At 36.1% G+C, this 19,155-nt stretch overlaps 1 protein-coding gene across 4 annotated transcripts in view; it reads left to right on the forward strand.

Moving 5' to 3' along the window:
• The window catches only part of CORIN (corin, serine peptidase), a 134,739-nt gene that overhangs the window by 52,189 nt on the left and 63,395 nt on the right, over positions 1–19,155 (forward strand). For all 4 annotated transcript variants that reach the window (XR_013950425.1, XM_080590027.1, XM_080590026.1 and 1 more), the window contains exons 5-6: positions 6,048–6,229; positions 18,166–18,279. Coding sequence is in view for 3 of the 4 variants with exons in the window: in XM_080590027.1 (XP_080446153.1) it covers positions 6,048–6,229; positions 18,166–18,279 (296 nt within the window). In the remaining variant the exon portion in view is untranslated. The remainder of the gene's footprint in view (positions 1–6,047; positions 6,230–18,165; positions 18,280–19,155) is intronic.

Below are 19,155 nucleotides of genomic sequence, written 5' to 3' on the forward strand. Positions count from 1 at the left end.
ACACCTTCGAAAACAATGAACCATATATTGAACTTTGCTATAGTTACATTTGCAGAAATTAACATACTTGTACTACTATTACCTGATGGCTATATATCAGGCTATAGCTACAGTGGGGTGCTTAGGAAGTTAATGATTTAGATGTGGGTTAGGGAATACAGAGATCAAACTGAATGGTTCACATTTGTATAAAACTTCATCTGAAAGTCCTCAAGAGCTGTTTATTTTTATTTTTTAAATGGCAGTCACACTTGTACAAATCATAACAACAGCATAAATTTGTTCAGCCGTGGTTAGCTCAAGTAGATCTCAGTCACAGACTTGTTAAATTCAATTAATGACCCTCCTATCATTTCCTTGAAAAAACAAGTCAGCAAAACATACTGCTTTCAATTACAATGTGAGGTAATCATGTATGCTCCATTGGACCAGTGGGAATAATTTAAAGCTAATGAGATAGAATCACTGCTTATGTTACTTTTCAATGTAATATAATTTTATAGTGTATTGTGTGTTTTCTTAGAAAGTAAGTGAGAAGTTAACTCTAAGCATCAGTCTGAATAAATTAAATGGCTAACATCAGCAAATAGGTAAGTCGATACTCCATTTTAGTTATGTGGCATCTTACAGATTTTTAGAGATACTTTTGGAGCTTAAACACCCTCCATAGGAAGTAGTGGGTTTGTTTCTGGTGTTTTCTGTGTTAAGGAGCCTCAGTTAAACCAGTTAATACCTTTGCCCAAATGTAACTCTGTTAATAAAACTTTTTGAAGAAGTTAATTAATTAAAAATGAAAAGCTAACAAAGTCCAAAGCCCTAAATGACTGTTTCCAGTCACTTGCCTTGTCAAATGCCCTTCATTTAGGGAGTTTCTCAAGCCCCAGTCAAGAGGCAGGGATGGCTACTGTGACACTCTTGCTGTGCCCTTTCCTTCTCTCCTTATCGAAATAGATTCTGTGAAAAAAAGAAGAGTATTTTGGAATGTCTTTATCTGAAGAAACATTTCAGGTCAGATAGTAAACCTTTAATTTGACAGTACAAGGTGCAGAACTAATAAGCAGCAGCTCTTCCTGTCAGCAAGAGGGACCATTTGTTCTTGGGTTTGTACACAACCAACTACGTGCTTTCTGGTGCTGAATTCTGTGCCTTTCAACACATAATAATCTGGTGGTGAAAAGTACTATTTTAGAATATATGTGCGTCTTTCCAGGCAACAAGTAAGCTGCCAACAAGGGAGATGCAAAGAGACAGTTCTAGACATAAAGGCTGTTGTCTTGTATCTGATAATTTCAGTTATAAAGAGCATCTAGTATTGTGTAAATGCATCTAAAGTTATTTGGAGAATATATCTCTAAAGGTATCTATTTTGAATCAGTGGTTCCAGCTACTGTATTTAATAAACTCAGCAACAACAATGGCAGAACATTCCTCCTGTTAGATACTAAGCAGAGGAAAGCAACCACACTGATGTCAGAATACTTATGCAAGTGAGTATTTTGCTTTTCACTGATTTCTCCACATTAGCACGGGTAGTGAGGCACCTCTGGCAGCTTTTTATTCCCTGCCTGTAGGGTTTGCTGCCATGATATCACACAGTTGCTAATGGTACTGTGTTTTTTCTATTACTGTAAAATAAAACACTGGAGTAAGTAAGGAAACTGTTGGGTACTGAAGACTTCTCAATTCAAGCCACTTATTCATGTCTACATGTGGAGTTCTAGCAACGTTTTTGGGATGAGGAGGTAGAACCATGAGTCAGATACAAAGAGGAATACAATTTACGTGGTATACTTGGAGAAAGATCTTTTTCATTATGAATGGGTATGAATGAAGCAAAATTGTACATGCAAAAGCCCAAAAGGTTTTGCAGTAATTTAGATATAAACTGCAAAAAGTTGTGTCGAAAATTTAATCAGCGTAGGTGTACAGGAGAAAACAGGACTCTTTATCAGGGAGTATAGTAATGGGACAAGGGGTAATGACTTCACACTGAAAGAGGGTAGATTTGAATTAGATATAAAGAAGAAATTCTTTCCGATGGATGTGGTGAGGCACTGGAACAGGTTGTCCTGAGAAACTGTGGATGCCCCATCCCTGGCAGTGCTCAAGACCAGACTGGATGGGGCCCTGGAAAACCTGATCTAATGGGTTAGAATGAGATGATCTTTAAGGTCCCTTCCAGCCCAAACCATTCTATGATTGTATGATACATTAGATGAGGCATGTGGAATCTAAATGTGGCCTGGATGTGAAGGCACAGAATGAAATGCAGTTTGCAAGTCTGTGGCAGATTGATTTATTTCTGGAAACAGCCTTTTGTTCCTTCTCAAACTCTGAGGCAAATGTTTATCCTTACAATAAAGAATATGGTGAGGATTCAGTTTCATGCATTTATATTTTTGCAATAAACTATTTCAAATATGGCAGCTTTCATTAATGACTAAACTTACTATAATCTACTTAAAGAAAGAAAAAATGATAATTTGAAGTGTCTGTATGCATGCATGCGGATGTGTGTTTGTGTATTTATTTCTGAAATGTCAAAAAAAAAAAAAAGAATACTGAATACTGAATTGTTATTGGCTAGATAATTTTAATTCCCGAACATCTCTTTTTTCAACTTTTGCCACCTGCCTCTCACGCCCCTATCATCCACCACTGTGAACTTGATTCCACAGCCTCCCCACAGGTCCTCAGGGCTTGAGGTTGCTCAACCTACTGGGGCCCTGTTGGCCCTCTTTGCTGCAACACTGCACTGCTGGCTTTATGCCCAGGTTGCTTTCTACCAAGGCCCCAGCAGAGCTTCTCCCCAGCCAGTCAGTATCTAACCTGTATCATTATAGTGAATTCTTTCTTCCCAAATGCAGGAATTTGCACTCATCCTGGTTGAATTTCATGATGTTCCGGCTGGCCCATTCCTCCAGCCTGCCCAGGTACCTCTGAATGGCAGCTCTGCCATCAAGCATATTGATTACTTTCCTCATTTTGGTGTCATCTGCAAACTTTACAAGAATGCACTTGGTCACCACCTCTAGGCCCTTGATAAATGTGTTGAACGGGACACTTCCAGTACTACACATCTAGTTATTTTATCATAACAGACAATCAGGTTGGTCAGCCGTGGTTTACCCATGATAAATTTATGCTGACTTTTCCCAGTCATCGTCATCTTGCTGTGACCAGAAGTGTGTTCAAGGAGGACTTGTTCCATGATTTTTGTAGGGACTAAATTAAGGCTGACCATCTTGAAGATACCCAGCTTGATATTTTTGGCCTTTTTTTTGAAGATGGGTGCAACACTTGCTGTTTTCCAGTCATGAGCAACCTCCCTTGTTTTCCATGACCTTTCAAAGACTGGCCTTGCAAGAGCACTGGCCAGTTCTCTGAGTACCCTTGGGTCCCATGGACTTGTGTGAGTAAAGCATTTCTGAATGTATCAGCTGGTTTTGTAAGGGAGGCGTATTTAATTAAACGTATTGTAGGTCTCTGTAAATGTTGCTACTTCCATCGAGAGTTGACATTTTCCACTTGAAGCAGTGTTGTTTCCTTTCAAAATTTGGTGACAAATAACCTTCATGGGCAATGTAATATTTTTTTTTTTTTTAGATGAAATTCACTTTAATTACGTCACTTTCTGTATGGAATCTCTCCAGAATTTGTTGTGATAAGAAAATCAGCTGTGGTAACAGTTGTGGCAGCTCATGATTATGATGGAAAAGTATAATTGTTTAGGTACAAGTAACAGTCTAATTATCTTTTATTTACAGAGCTGTTGATACTATCAGCAGATGACCCTGAAATCAGACAGTGAAGTCAGTAGACTCTTGCAGCCATATTTCTAAATTGGATAAGAAAATGAATAAAAACAATGTGTGAATCGCATTTTAAACAGATTTGTTAGGAAGTCATTATTCTTGTTTTCTGAATGACAAAACATTGATTTCAAGTTAAATATAAAATTACAATTTATATAGTAGCTTTTTAATAAAATAAAACCAGCAATGACTAATAATGCTTAAAAAAAAAAATAATTTACTTGTACTTCAGATTCAGAGCTACATTTTTCATTATATTCTCAGGAATATGTGTCCCAACTCTAATTATGCCTGAGAAAATTTGAACTGTTTTAAATGTGACTGAGATTTTTTCTTTTTTTTTTGCTTACAATTTTTATGCAATTTCTGCTCTTGACCATTAATTCATAAATTATAAATGTATATTAGCTTCCCAGTCTTTCGCTGGTAACTTTTTTTTAGAATATTTTGAGAAATGCAAAGAGCACTAAAGTGAATCCTAGGGAGATATCCACACATTGAGAAAACGTAGTGATAAGGCATTAGGTATTATTGAGAGATCTTTTATGACATTTACACACCTTATTTCTGTTACCTCAGCCAGAAGGCTGACATAGTCTTCTAACAAAGTCCACTCAGAGGTCTTGTTTTTCCTGCTATATGTCTAGGCCTCTTTTCTTCCTAATTCGTTGATGTCTATAATATGATTTTTTTCTCTAGAGGTTATAGGATACTGTCAAGTTGGAGTTTAGTTATTTATTCAGTGTGAACAGGTTTATTTATTGGTGCCACCATCTAGCCACTTTAGTGCTTCCGCTTTCCAGCCAGTGGGTATTTGCCTTACATGTTGTTCCATAAGTAACAGTCATATAGATTAAGCGTTTGCATGGGCAGGCAACGTGTCTCATTTGGGCTGTGTTATGGGTCTTTCAGATGCAATTGCACCTGCTTACTGAGAGGTTTGCCTCCACTGTGCTCCAGCAACAGCTTAGGTTAGTCTGTTTGACATCAGTAATAATGTGCTCGCACAGATAGAGCTGACTGCTGCTGCGAAAGGCATTGAACAGTTCTTTATAGCTAAGATTAACACTGGTTGTGCAAGAGCTTTTCTTCTTCTCCACCAGAATGGTTTTCAGGTGGTAGCTGGCAGTAAAGCAGAGAACTGTATGTGTTGACATTCAGATATTCCTTCCTGTATGCATTATGCTGCAGTAGTCTATTGTAAATTATGTCTGCCATGTATCACCTAACTTGGCTGAGGCTGCTTTGAAATTTACTGTCTGCTCAAATCTTGACTAACTTGGCTAGCATTGTATCAGCTGTAATCTGGCAACTTTACTGTTTTTATACTTGTCCAGATGTACAGTTAACATATTAATAGATTCCTAGCCAGTTTTTACTGACTTCATTGACTCTACTTACGTAGATCTGGAGACAGCTCATAGCTATCTATTTTAATTACTTTTCCTCTGTATGTGTAGAGGAAGACTAAAGAAAAACTATATAAGCAGGTATATATATCAGAATAAGGAATAGACAAGTATATTGCATTTAAACTTGTTATACTTCTAAAATTACTATTTTACATTGCCTTTTAAAAAAATACAATTCTCAAATCATGTTAATATTTATTGCATTTTATCTGCTCCTGACACTATGTTTGACTGCTGAAGGGAAAGATGGGAAGAGCTCTAAAAGCCAAAAGATGGGGTGGCTTGGTGCTTTGCATTAAGGATTCCTACAAAGTACATCTGGCAGTTGTTGGTTCTCTCCGTGAGCAGATTCAGCACACCTAAGTTGCCAGAAAGCTTACCCAATTGAAAACATATACAGTTTTTTTCAAGTTAGTGATTTTTTATCAGCTCATGAAAGTGGTTGACAAAAGTCTGAGTGGGTAGGTCTGCACAATTTGGGGAAAGAAGCAGAGGATGAGGAAGCAATCCCTCTTCTCTTGTGTCAGCGCACTGTTACATTGCTTAAACTGTTGTTGAAACATCAGCTTCAGCTTGTGCAGATTTGGATTTAGAAACTGTTCTGAGCTTGACAGGGGCTTAAATGTAGCCTGAAAGCCAGAGCTGATGTTACCTTCAGTGAATAGTTTTTAGGTACCCTTTTCGTGCAGCTCTGTAGAAAGTGAAATTTTTCAAAAGTACTAATAACTACTTTTTTTTTTCTTAAAAAAAAAATAAAATTTTTCACTATCTGCAAGAGTGATAATCCTTTTTATCTTCGTTCTCTGTCTCTTTTCTCCAGTCGAGGCCTCTTGCCGTGCAGGACATTTTGCGAGGCAGCAAAAGAAGGGTGTGAACCCGTCCTGGGGATGGTAAATGCTTCTTGGCCAGAATTCCTCAAGTGCTCTCAATTTCACAACCAAACTGAAAATGACACAACTGCAAGGGTATGCTTCTCACCATACCAAGAAAAAGGAAAGCAATGTATGTTTCCATTCTCAACTTTTATACCATGTTCAAGAGTTCCTATTTAATAACGTATTATTTAACTCTGTAGCATAAGCTCTGGGATGAAATTATTGTTTCTGGTTCTGTTATGTTAGCTCACATTACCGTGATAAGGCCTGATTGTCAGGAGGTTATAGTTATGTCATGCTTTAACTGCTTAGGCTGATTTATTTTATTTTATTTTATTTTATTTTATTTTATTTTATTTTATTTTATTTTATTTTAAAGACTTGTATTGATTTGAGGGTTTTTTCTTTGTTTTCTTTTGCATTAAAAATTCTGAGCTGTTTCTGGGAAAGAAGGCAGGAGAAAAATAATAGACCCTTTAAAAATGTTCTTCTGACTTTCTCTTTACTGAGCTCTAGTAGTAATAGGTTTGGTATTTGGAGCAGGAACTCAATACATGGCCAAATTTCAAATGTTTCTCCTTTGTCCTTGCTGTAAAATCGTTTTTCTCAGTCCAGAGATGATCAAGATTTAAATTTTTCAAAAGGTTGAGTTCGTATACATCCACTAGAGGCTTCTTAGACTTTTGGGAATAAAAGTCTCTGGAAGCCTACCTAAATACATGGTATTTCCTTCTCCCCAGAGCTTCTGGTCTGTTCTTTAGATGCAATACAGGTGAGATTAGACCTGCCAGAAGCAAGCCTGACTCTTTTTTCCTATTGGCCCCATTGCTGGAGTTCAAGCTCTTGTTGGCATCTGAGACTTTACTGCTGATATTCATAATCATGTGAGCCTATATGACAGAAGCTTGTACTGTCCATCAGTAGGTTTCAATTTTGTTAATGACTTTTGGGTGACAACAGGCAGGAAGAAATGATGTGATGAAAATTACTTTTCATTTTTGTTTTGAAAAAAGCAAGGTTATACACACGAGCTTAAAAAATCAGTGAGGTTACTTGTTACCTACATGGTGTATCTTCAAATGTTAGTTAATGCTGCAATTGAGATTTGTATAGCCTGGCGTATATCTCCCTGCACTTTCTGAATATGCATAGCGATATAGCCTTTAATAATTAGATCAAGTCATTTTTCTAGTGAAGTTCTCTGCATCTGTTAGGGCATGTTTTGAGGGTTAATGAAGTAAAGGAGACTGTTGTGCAATATGTATCCTTGCCTGTGGGAACATTTGTAATGGCTGCAGTGACAAAATAGATAAAGAAGGATAGTGTTTTCTTGAAGGTAGCTGAGTGCTTTCTGGAAAAACTGAACACTATCCACAAGTCTCTTGCTCCATAGGTTCCTATGGGCTTCTGGGCAAGATACTGTAGTGAAAGCCACTGGGAATAGTGTTTTGATATGAAATAAATATATGCTAAATATACTGAAAAACTAAGTCTCATGGGCCTCTACAAATAGGAAGCATTTTTTTTCCATGCCTCAGCTTCCTTTTTGTGAACTGGGAATAAAACTGTCCTTTTAGCTTAGAGGGATGTTGTAACTATAGGTGTTATACCTTTGATATTGTAGAGGTTGAACATCCTACAAGCTAGGAATATAATAATTTTGTCTTCATGTCATCCTCAATAACAAGTAATAGAAGAGGCTGTACAGTAAATATATAAGGATGGTAATTGGTTGTACACTGAGCAATGGGAGTAGCTAGCAATACTCAGTAAATGACTAGCATATCAGTAATTGGTTACACTAGTTCTCAGCATAGAATGAGGTATAATTCTGAAAAAGCAGGATGTTAGAAACCTGGGTTTCATGCATATGTGGTACACCTACTGAATACAAGGTATAATAAAAGTATGCCTTTTAAATTTGGACAAATTATAGATGGCTGAACTTTTCAAAAGCCCCAATAAATCTAGGTAATTGAGCTTTTAGATCAAGCTGGAAGAGATTGCTGACTTCTGAAACTTTCAAGTTTCAGACTATAGTGATATATTTAGTATTTCATAATGCTAGAAAAGAATATGTTAGACTAGTGCCTGACTGATTATTCTTCCATATTTTTTATGTCAGAATTTATATGTCTGTGACAGTAAACTGTATAAATTACAGAAAAGTACACAGTGGATGCTTGCTATTTCTCACTAGAGGAAAACATCTAAAACCAGCTGTGAAATTCAATGCCCTATCTGGCATACTGGAGACCCAGGCTGCTTATTGGCAGCTCTGATGTCCTGTGGTATAAAATAAAAGGCTTTTTTATTTAATTTATTCATGAACTAATTTGCACGATGCTTGGATATGATATCTTTCATATAGAATGATAAACTATAGAGAATATTTTGACAACTTTCATATAAAAGAATGTTTCTAACGTGATTCATATTTGACTGAAAAAAAAGTAGTTTCTCCCAGGCAGTGAACTGTTATAGAATACATACTTGATGTGGCCACAGAAGTACTGAATGTATTGGAAAATTTGAACCGAATACCTTTATAATAAAACCATCTGTGTTTGAAGTGAATTGCAGAGAAAAAGGTTCAGTAACCTACACAGGGTTGCATCAGTCATGTTGATATCATTTCACACAAATGACAAAAGAATACCCAGTAGCTGACAATCAGCTACTATGAGAATTAAAGTTCTAGGAATCCAGCTCTTGAGATTTAAGATAGATAGTTGAACTGGTTCCACAGTTCTGATGTGTACTGGGGCAATGATGGGGAAGCATCATCAGGCATTAATTCTGCACTATTCCAATAAGGTGTTCTTGGGGGCAAAAAAATCTCAGAAGCATTCCTGGGGGCTGCTATGCATATCACTAATCACAGAAATATTCCAGCTCTGTTTTTCCTGCTTTTAACTGTTACAGTGTTTTTGTGTTATTTTATGTGCTTTGACCAGCCAACACAGCTGTTGCTGTTAAAACTGTGTAGAAAAAAGCAGAGTAGCTTGAATGAGAAATAGAAGAACACAATGAGCAGACTTATACTAACGTGGAGCTCTAGAAAAGCCCTGACATTATGTTTTAATGAATCTAAATGCCAAAATTCTTTCAAAAGCAGCAGTGAGGTTTCTGTCTCTTTATACAGTGAATTCTTCTAAGAAACAGTACAGAACTGTCAGACAATGTTCACTTCTGCATTACACCGAAGAGGCGTTAAGTCTGTTTTGGTTATTCTGTTAAAAAATGATGCCCAAGAGGCATGAACTGCTCTTCATAGCTATGAGAACTGGAATAAGTAATACTATCTAAGCTATATAAAAGACATAGTGCATTAAAATTTAAATACAGAATATAAATTCCACTGCATTGTTCCGTTGCATATTATTTACACTGTTAGTTCTGAAAGGTACAAAAAAGTGTGTAACAAAAAATGCCAAGAGCTCATTTCTAATTAAAAAATGTTTTAAAATATCTAAAGGTTGTGCCAAACTATGAAAATATTTTTTCATAGCATTTTTTTTCAGGAACAAAGTTACAATTTTGTCTTATGAGATTTTATCTCTCCACAGATATATTTTGCAATGTTCCTGAACATGAGCCAGCAGTGTGCCCAGGTGGCCAAGAAGGCCAACGGCATCCTGGCTTGTGTCAGGAATAGTGTAGTCAGCAGGACCAGGGAGGTGATCGTCCCCCTGTACTCTGCTCTGGTGAGGCTGCACCTCTAGTACTGTGTTCAGTTTTGGGCCCCTCACCAAAAGGACATCGAGGCCCTGGAGCATGTCCAGAGAAGGGCTACGAAGCTGGTGAAGGGCCTGGAACACAAGTCCTGTGAGGAGTGGCTGAGGGAGCTGGGGTTATTTAGTCTGGAGAAGAGGAGGCTCAGGGGAGACCTTATTGCTCTGCCTGAAAGGAAGGTGTGGGGAGCTGGGGGTCGGCATCTTCTCACAGGTAACTAGTGATAGGACTAGAGGGAATGGCCTCAAGTTGCACCAGGGGAGGTTCAGGTTGGAAATGAGGAGACATTTCTTCTCAGAAAGAGCAGTCAGGCACTGGGACGGGTTGCCCAGGGAGGTGGTGGAGTCACCGTCCCTGGGGGTGTTCAAGGAAAGGTTGGGCGTGGTGCTTAGGGATGTGGTTTAGTGGATGACATTGGTGGTAGGGGGATGGTTGGACCAGATGATCTTGGAGGTCTTTTCCAACCTTAGTGATTCTATGAATCTGTAAAGTAGTGAAAGTTAAATATATGAAAGCACATTTTCTTCATGCACCTCTTATTGCAAATCCTCCTGAATCGCTGTTTCATTCTTATTGGAGTGAATACTATTGGTCTTAGCCTTGACTCAGATTTAATGGGGACATTGACTTTCTTTATGTTAGTTCTTTAAGATATATATTTTTGTCTTCATTGGCTGTTTTTGTTTCTTTACTTTTTGTTCAATGTAAGAAAGTGAGTTTACATACTGTGATGGTTTCTGGGTATTCTAATAATCCCTACATACTAAAAAGGCATATCCCTTCCTCTTAAGATTTAAACTTTAAATCTGTAAAAAGTAAAGGATAAATAATAATAAAAAAGTTGTGAAAAGAAATGATAAAAAAATGAATGCTATGAAATTATAAGTAACACATGCAATTATAAATAACTCATATAACCTTTACATTCTTTAAGACAAATTTTTGTGAACTTTTACACACTGGTTATTGCAGTAGTTGTTCAGTTGGATGCGGTCTTTTAATTAAGTTTTTCTGGTTAGAAAAGTTACAGTATTTGGTGATTGGGAAAGCCATTGCTGATATCCCAGATAATCTCCCTTCTTGGGAAAAACATAGAAATTAATTATTCTACACGCTGATAAATGCCCTGCAATGGCAAGAAAGAGCTAAATGCATGAATAATTGGCGTGAGCTCTTTTTCAGCTGTTCAGAGATGACACCCCAGGAGTTCTTAGCCTGTTTTAATCTGGATAAGAAGCATTTAATTGGAGCACCACATTAAGAATATTAGTAATAGTAATTTACTGCTTATGCATGCCATTTTAAGGTGCTGTAAAAACAAATAGTTAATAGATTTATTAATGCCACAACTACAGACTTCAGCAGAATTTGTTTATAACACTGCTTTTACCTAGGTTTACCTTTGTGTTTTGCAGTAACTTAGCTGAACAGTTCGAACATTCTTGTAGTGGCTTCATACATTACTTTGTCCTGCATAAACTGCTACAGTGAAAACAATACAGAAAATACTTAAGAGAATGAATATAATGTACGCAAAAAAGCTGCCAATTTTCTTGACCAAATATGCTGAACTAATGCAAATCTTGCTTTGCTTTGTTTGTTCCAAGCATCAAAAGCCAATAAAAATTGTTCTGACACTTTTTATTTAATTATTCTTTCCCTATTGTGCCCTGTTTATCTTTCAGGACTCTTCACCCTGATATGAATTTAGAGAAATTGCTTTGAGAAACAGCTTTGGACAGAGACTCAGCTAATAGAGACTCAAGGCAATATCTGGTTACAATCAGATTTTATTTTATTTTACTTTATTATTTTATTTTATTTTATTTTATTTTATTTTATTTTATTTTATTTTATTTTATTTTATTTTATTTTATTTTATTTTTAGGCAATGAGAGGCTAATTATCCAATACAGAACTGATTTGAGAAAAAACTTTTAAAATCAGGAAGACATTATCTTTCTTCTGTGCCCTTGCATTCACTTAATGCAGTGAAAAGATGACAGAGGTGATATGTGTATCTGTAACATTGACACTGACCAGCTGGAAGACCAGCAATAGAGAGACCTTTTTTTGAGGCAAAGTATTTTTTTCAGAATTGTGATGGTGTTCCATGTGTGGAAACATTTACAGTTGAAGGAACTCTTTTTTCCCAAGCACTCATTCTTTTGAAAGAAAGAATGAGTCTGTTGACTTAACATTTTATTTTATTATGTCCATCAAGTTAATTTTTTTCTCCCATTGTGCCTCCCGCACCATCTGCCTACTTTCCTACTCTTTGCCTACTTCAGTTCCAGCATGGAGTCTCTCATGTGGCCTTTTTAGGCCACTTCACTTGATTGGAAGAGAAAGGTCTTGTGTTCTTCCACCATGGGGTTTTGCATCATAGGGAATTAAAGAAATGAACAGTTTCTTAAGGGGAAGGAGTTGCCAGTTTTCCTAACTCAGTGATCGTGATCCTAGCATCAAAACTTTATATAGCTGACAGCTACAAGATGCAGACACTGTGCCTCAGGGTACACAGAATACAGAGAGCAGGTGATGAAAATCTGCAGGCAAGAGAATACATGGATTCCTCTGAGTCCTACTGTGTTATTGTAACTGTGTGAATGACTGTATTTGAATCAGAACAGAAATCCATCTAGCTTGTAATACTGTTTCCAAAAGCTGCTTTAAAATTATATGCCAACAGAGAAACAGAACAGGGCAAGACTCTGCGGCAATACTTGTTCAAAATCCTCCTGCATTTACCATCTATTTGAAATTCAAGGACATTTCTGTAATTTTTGACCCACCATAATTTTTTATTCTATTGTTTTGTCCCTTTGTTTCATGAATCTACATTCATTTTAGTATCCACAGTATCCTGTTGTAAGGTGTTACAACGTATTTCTGCATTATATGAAAAGTACTACTAACTGATTATTTTTAAGGCTATTTTATTTGATAGCATTCTTCATAGCATTAAACAGTGAATGGTGTTTCTTCTTCACTTTGAAAAAAAAATAGCACTTTTCATGGACATTTTCACAGATATACAATGCTTTAGCTATTACTATGCCTTGAAATGCAACCAGATAATATATTTTTTTCAGTTTGTGCTATCTGCAGTTATCCAGGGATGTGCCTGCATAATCTTCTAGAAGGCATTCCAATAATCTGGCTGAGAAGTAGAGCACATAAATGATCTTGGCACCTTGGAGACATTTTTGATACTATAGTAGCTGAAGGTAAAATAAAACACATTTTTTTTTTTTTTTTTTTTTTTTTTTTGCCACCAGTGGTGTTTAGTCAGGTATTTTTGGAAACTTTTCCAGACTGTAAACCTTCCTGGCAAAGGTCTGAAATAAGCACCTGCAAATTGTTTATCTGTCAGCAAGGATTGCTTCCACTTTCTTTGTGTCCCTTTCATCTAACATTGTGTCTTCTTCGGGAGAAGTGTTTGTTTTGGTACACAAGACAAGGCTTTTACCATTTCCATTAAAATCTGATATTTGGAGATATGATCAAGTTGTTAACCTTCTGGAAATGTCTTCTTGGACAAGCTTAGTAGAAATCATAAATTAATTTCATTGGAGCTACAGTTCACAGTGTGTGTGCTCTCCTTGACCTGAGCTCTACCCAGACTGGACCAAACATATCCAGTCATGGTCAGTTAGGAGACTGCAATATGTGAGATGAATTTTCTTATGTTCACATACGAAAAAGAAGATGTTCACATTAAAAAGCATGCTAAGATGCTTCTAAAGAAATGGGGTAGATTGTGATGGAAATCAGAATGGATAGAAGCAGAACAGGGTAGGGAGGTATTAGGAAGAAAGAGTCAGAATGGTTTATAAGAACATGAAAAAAACCTAGAAGTGAATGTGGATTCCAGACTTTGTTCTTCTGATGTCTAAGAAAAACAGTCAGATAAATATCCTTGCTGTTTTTTACCTTTGTTCTCCCAAGCCATACTGGCACATTCACATGCAACATAGAAGCCTGTTATTGTTGCTACCTTACTACAAATGAAGACCCGTACTGATGGCAGAGATCAATAAGCAAATCAAGATGGTTCCTCTAATAGTTCCTTTTGATCTATCTATGCTGTATTCTTTTTTGAACATGCAGGAAATTGCATAAAAACCCAATTTAGAAGAATATAAGATTTTCAAGTCAGTTAAAGTTTCCTTTCCAACCTAAAATAACTTTCTTGTATGATGAATTACAATATTTTGATTATTTGATCTTCTGTTTTTACCTGATGTCATTGTCTATGAGATAAACGCTGGTCTACAGAGAATTAGAGTTCATGCTGGCTCACTATAGAGCTTACTCGTTGTAGAGACTGGAAAGCGCAATGTGTAAGGCAATGTGTATATCTGGGGTTCATTTGCAACTGAAGTATGGTCTTGAAGTTACAACTGAATGTAATATGAGTCTTTACAGAAAAAATAACGTACTGAAAATGTCTTAGATTGGAAAATGGAAATTATTATTCATTATTTCTTATAATTTTGACCTTAATTTCTCAGTGCCTCTTTTTTCCCCCGGTAAAATAAAAATGTGGACACTGTCTAATATTATGTTGCTGTTAAGTCTAATGTATTTTGCAGTTTGTAACACCCTTCCAAAACTGGAAGAAAAGAGGTGAGCCTGTAACACTTCAGGTATAAGTCAGGAAACACGTCCAATCACACAGTGAGTAGTGAGAGGAACCTACTGAAAAGCACATTATAAAGAAAAAAAAAAAGGATGATGCTGTTGGTTTTTCCCCACCTTACATCTGATTAAGAGACATAAATGTTAAATAGCACAAACAAGTAGAAAAAAATTGTTTTAAAGTCTATAATGTACTTTGAACACACTTCTGTGAAATTAGAAACTTTCTGTAAAATCACTTGCATGTGTAGCTTCCACTGCATGGCTCCATTACACAACCAGAAAATAATATTTTTATAGCAAAGTCAAGATCATATGCTGCCCAGGTGGAGAGTGTACCTGGGAATGTAATAGAAAAGATTTTGAAAGTATTCACATATGTTTTTATTACAAACACATTTTTGTACAAGGGTGTGTGTGTCTGTTGACAGAAGATTGCCCCATTTCTTGGGGATGATTAAATAATATTTCAGGCTTAGAAAAACATGCAAATATGTTGAAAGAAAATAATCCTCTTTGCCAAAATTCAGGAGTAAAAATTAAAGTGCTGTGTGTGTGCATGTGTATCTATTGCCATAATGCAATAGAAAGGACAGTTATACTGGATCCACAAATAAAATTGGAAATCTGGATAATTAATGGCACTTGCAGTCAGTGCAAGCTGGAACAGTTTCATCGTTTTTGAAAACCATATTCTGAATGTCAAATGCTCAGTGGTACATCGCAGCATCCACTGTGCAACTTGTGGTTCAGCAAAGTGTGAAGAATATCAAATTGCTATACAGAAAGGCTGATCATGAGCAGAAATGATTTTATTTTTTGTATGCACATTAAAGGCTCCTTCTTTAATCTCAAGGGCAGATTTAACAGGTGTAATAGTCTTTTCATGACTACCTGTTTTCTAAAATGGGTCATTCATTGATGACAATTTTAAAAGGATTTGTTCTATCTCAACAATTTTATTATTTCCATTGAGATTTATCTTTCAGGTTTTTCTTGTGGCTTTCTTGCATTCAGTGGTGTTCCTCTGAGAGCTTTATTTCCAAAGTGGAAATACATTTCAGTCCCTATTGGAAATCTTGAATATCAATTCATTTGTGTAAAAATAAGTTCATAAGACTCCTGCAGCATAAGCTTCATAGTACCAAGGCTAACGAGTTTTCTCTAATCTTACAGCTTTTCACATCTAAAAAAAAGAAAATGGCGTAACACCTGCTATCCTCCAATCTAAAGCACTATAAGATCTTTAAATAAAAGCCATATGCTTGAGAATTTAAGAAAAAAAAATATATATTTTTTTTGGTACAGAACCACAGAATGGTTGAGGTTGGAAGGGGCCTCTGGAGGCCATCTGGTCCAACCCCATGCTCAAGCATGGCCTCCCACAGCAGGTTGCCCAGGTCCACGTCCAGGTGGCTTTTGAATATCTTCAAGGAGGGGGACTCCACAGCCTCTCTGGGCAAGCTGTTCCATTACTCAGTCAAATACATTTACTAAAATCAAAAGGAACATCACAAGAGAATGAATTCTTGAAATTCTATGAAACAGTATGGCTTAAAAACTAAAAAAAGCAGACAAAAATTGATGTCATCATGGAGAGTCAATATTTACTACTTTGTGTTTTTCATCTCTTTCTACCTTTCATCTTTTATATCCTTAAATTGTATCTGCATACTTTGTGAAACATTCCCAGATTTCATCAGCATCATTTTGCTTTTCATTTTGTTTCATTTTTATATTTGCATCTTCTGAAGATATATAAAATAAGATTAAAGGTATGCTCTAAGTTACTTCATAACAGCTTGTTATGAAGAGAGAACTTTCTCTCGTTTTGTAAATGAAATGTTGGCTCCAGGAAGAGGAGTTAAAATCGGGTGTTAGCAGTGTGTGAGCTTGGGGACTGACCTTTCACTTGACCTTTCACTTGAGCTTAGTTTTTGTTTGCCTACGATTGTGCTTAATGAGCACGTTATTGTGGTTAGTACTTTGCTTTTCACGATAAAGGTTCTGTAGGACACCTACATTAGGAATTCCACTGAGTGCAGCACTAAGTAAAGTGTTGACACAAACATCATGATTGTCATTGATTTATTAATGCCTTCTGTAATATATGCAGTGTGTTACCTTTGTGCTTTTTCTTTCATCATTAACTGCATTGTTAAACTGAGGCCATAAAAGCTTGTGCTACTAAAAATTAAGTACTTGGATATTCAATTATTTTTACTTAATTTGATTTTAATGTGTATTCTGAATGAATATGCTTGTAGGCAAGCATTTTTTGAGGAAAAAAAAATTATGCTAAAAACACTCAATAAGACTTCTTTTTTTTCTTTTGAGATGTAGATTAAAAATATATCTTCCAGACTCTGTCAAGCTTCAGGTTCAGAGTGTAAAATGAGAGGAAATAAGAACTGCAATCCAGGGAAAAATGCAAATTTATATTTTTTTTTAAATAGGAAATACGGAGCTATGTTTTGATTAGGTGCAAAATGACGTTAACAGAGGAAGAGATTCTCTAATTGCTGCTGCTGAAACTGCTGGTTTGTCATACTTGTGATTTGCTTTGTGGTAAAGTTTGAAAGCTACAGTCACAGATTTTTGTTGTACTTAGCATGAATTACAGTGGAACTTCTCTGAGTAGAATTTTGAACTTTCCTGTGATTTTCCTGTTTAAACTTGAAGTTTTTACACATGGATACATAAGCTATTTCTCATTTCAGATATGTATACTTAAACTAAAGTTGTCTTCTTTTTTTCCTGATGATTTTTTTACTGAACGTAAAACTTTCTATTTTGCTTAGCTTTGTTGAGTAGCCTTATTGCTAACTGTTGCTTTTGAAAACAGATTCCATACTGAATATTTTTTTTTTTACTTGACATCTTTATTTTGCATCATCACGTAATTTTCACTTAATATCTTTCCCTACATGTGTGCTTAATAGGAATTTTCTCAGATAAAGTCCTTTTAAAGGAAAGGCTTGGAATTTTGGTCTCTGTTACAAGGACTAGGATATAGACAAATTATTGGTAATCTGTGTCTATATATTCTAAGAACCTTGAAGGACTTGATTCTGAAGGTGTTATGAGTTTTCTGTCTCTGAACATTGCGGCTCTGCAAAGGCATCTCCCGGTGGATATGCTAAGCTCTGGGGTGGTTCTTTTTCATCTCTTTAAGTATCTCAATTCCCCATATATTGAATAACACTTATGATGGTCTTTTAGCATTCTGGGAATTATAAGGATATTTGAAGAATCCTTCCCTATAGAAAGCATCTGTGCTATGACATTGTTAAGTCTTAGTAACTTTGTGCCTGAATGCCTAGGCTGGGAAGATCTATTTGTTGTAACTGTAGTTGGATATTTCATCCAATGCATCTATTTAATGGAAAGAGTTTGTTTAATCCTATCCTAAGATCAGTATTAAAAGAGTTAATCTGAAGAGGTGCGTTTTAGAGACAGAAATAGATTGAATCGTACTGATTAACTCAGTCTAGATACCTGTTTTTTTAAATAACAAAAGTTAGATGAAAATGCCAGCTTGAACTTGCTTGAATTTGATTAATTTGAGGTTTGTTGCTTAAGTGTACCGATTAAGACTCAATCTTCTAAATATCTTTCATTTCTGCTTATTTCTTTAACATATATCTAAAGTTTAATATGTATTCTTCCTTTCCTCTTTTCCAGCACTGTGTGGAGGAGAGGAGAGTTTCTTGTGTGCCAGTGGGATCTGCATCCCGGGGAAACTGCAGTGTAATGGCTACAATGACTGTGATGACTGGAGTGATGAGATCCATTGCAGTAAGTTTCTTACATCCTGCAGTGCTCTCTTAAAGCACTGAATCCATTCAGGGAAGCCCAAAAGCTTCAGGATAAGAGCTTTGAACAGTATTTGCATATATTGACATTTGGACTTTCTCAGTTGCCATTGTTTACCTTTGCTCACTCTTGCTGCAGATTGTATTTCAATCTATAAAAGTTCATGCTTGGAAGCAGATTTCATTAGCAGTTAAGAACTGCTAAGATTTCTGAAAGGAGCCACATGGAAATATTTTGGGGCAACTTTTTAAAAATGGGTCAGTGACATGCCAAAAAGAACACTTCTGTTAATGAACTGAAAATTGTTGCCCCTAGTCCTGGGCATTAATTTTGTAGTTTGTAATGTAAGCTAAAAAATTCAAAATTGCCTGTCAGTCCCAAGTTCCATTAGAAATGGGAAAGTAAGAAATTAGTAATGTAAGAATAAAAACATTATATGCCTTGAAAAAACAAGCATCAATGACATGAGTTAAGACTACTTTTAAAAGAAAGTCTGTCTTTAAAATGACACAGGGTTTATAGGTAGAGGATGTCTTTTATTTGATCACCTGGTAAGAGTTGGGGAGTAGGGGTGGAGAAAAACTTTTGTCAGATAAGCAGCATTTACACAGCAGAAACAGTAACACTGAAGCAGGATTTATTTGCCTGAAAGTTTACCTGGTAAAAGATTGTCTTTCCTTTAGTCCATGCCCCTCTCAAATTCTGAAGTCGCTACAATTAGAGGAACATTTTCACCAAAACTTACTAAAGTATGGAAATACACCATTAAGACATTCAGGACAACATTACTGTTACCTTGTATTAGTTATTTGTATTGCCAATACTAACCCTAAAATTATGATTTGTGCACAGCAGTGT

This window comes from Anser brachyrhynchus (genome assembly GCF_964034855.1).
Source record: "Anser brachyrhynchus genome assembly, chromosome: 4".
Classification (NCBI taxonomy): Eukaryota; Metazoa; Chordata; class Aves; order Anseriformes; family Anatidae; genus Anser; species Anser brachyrhynchus.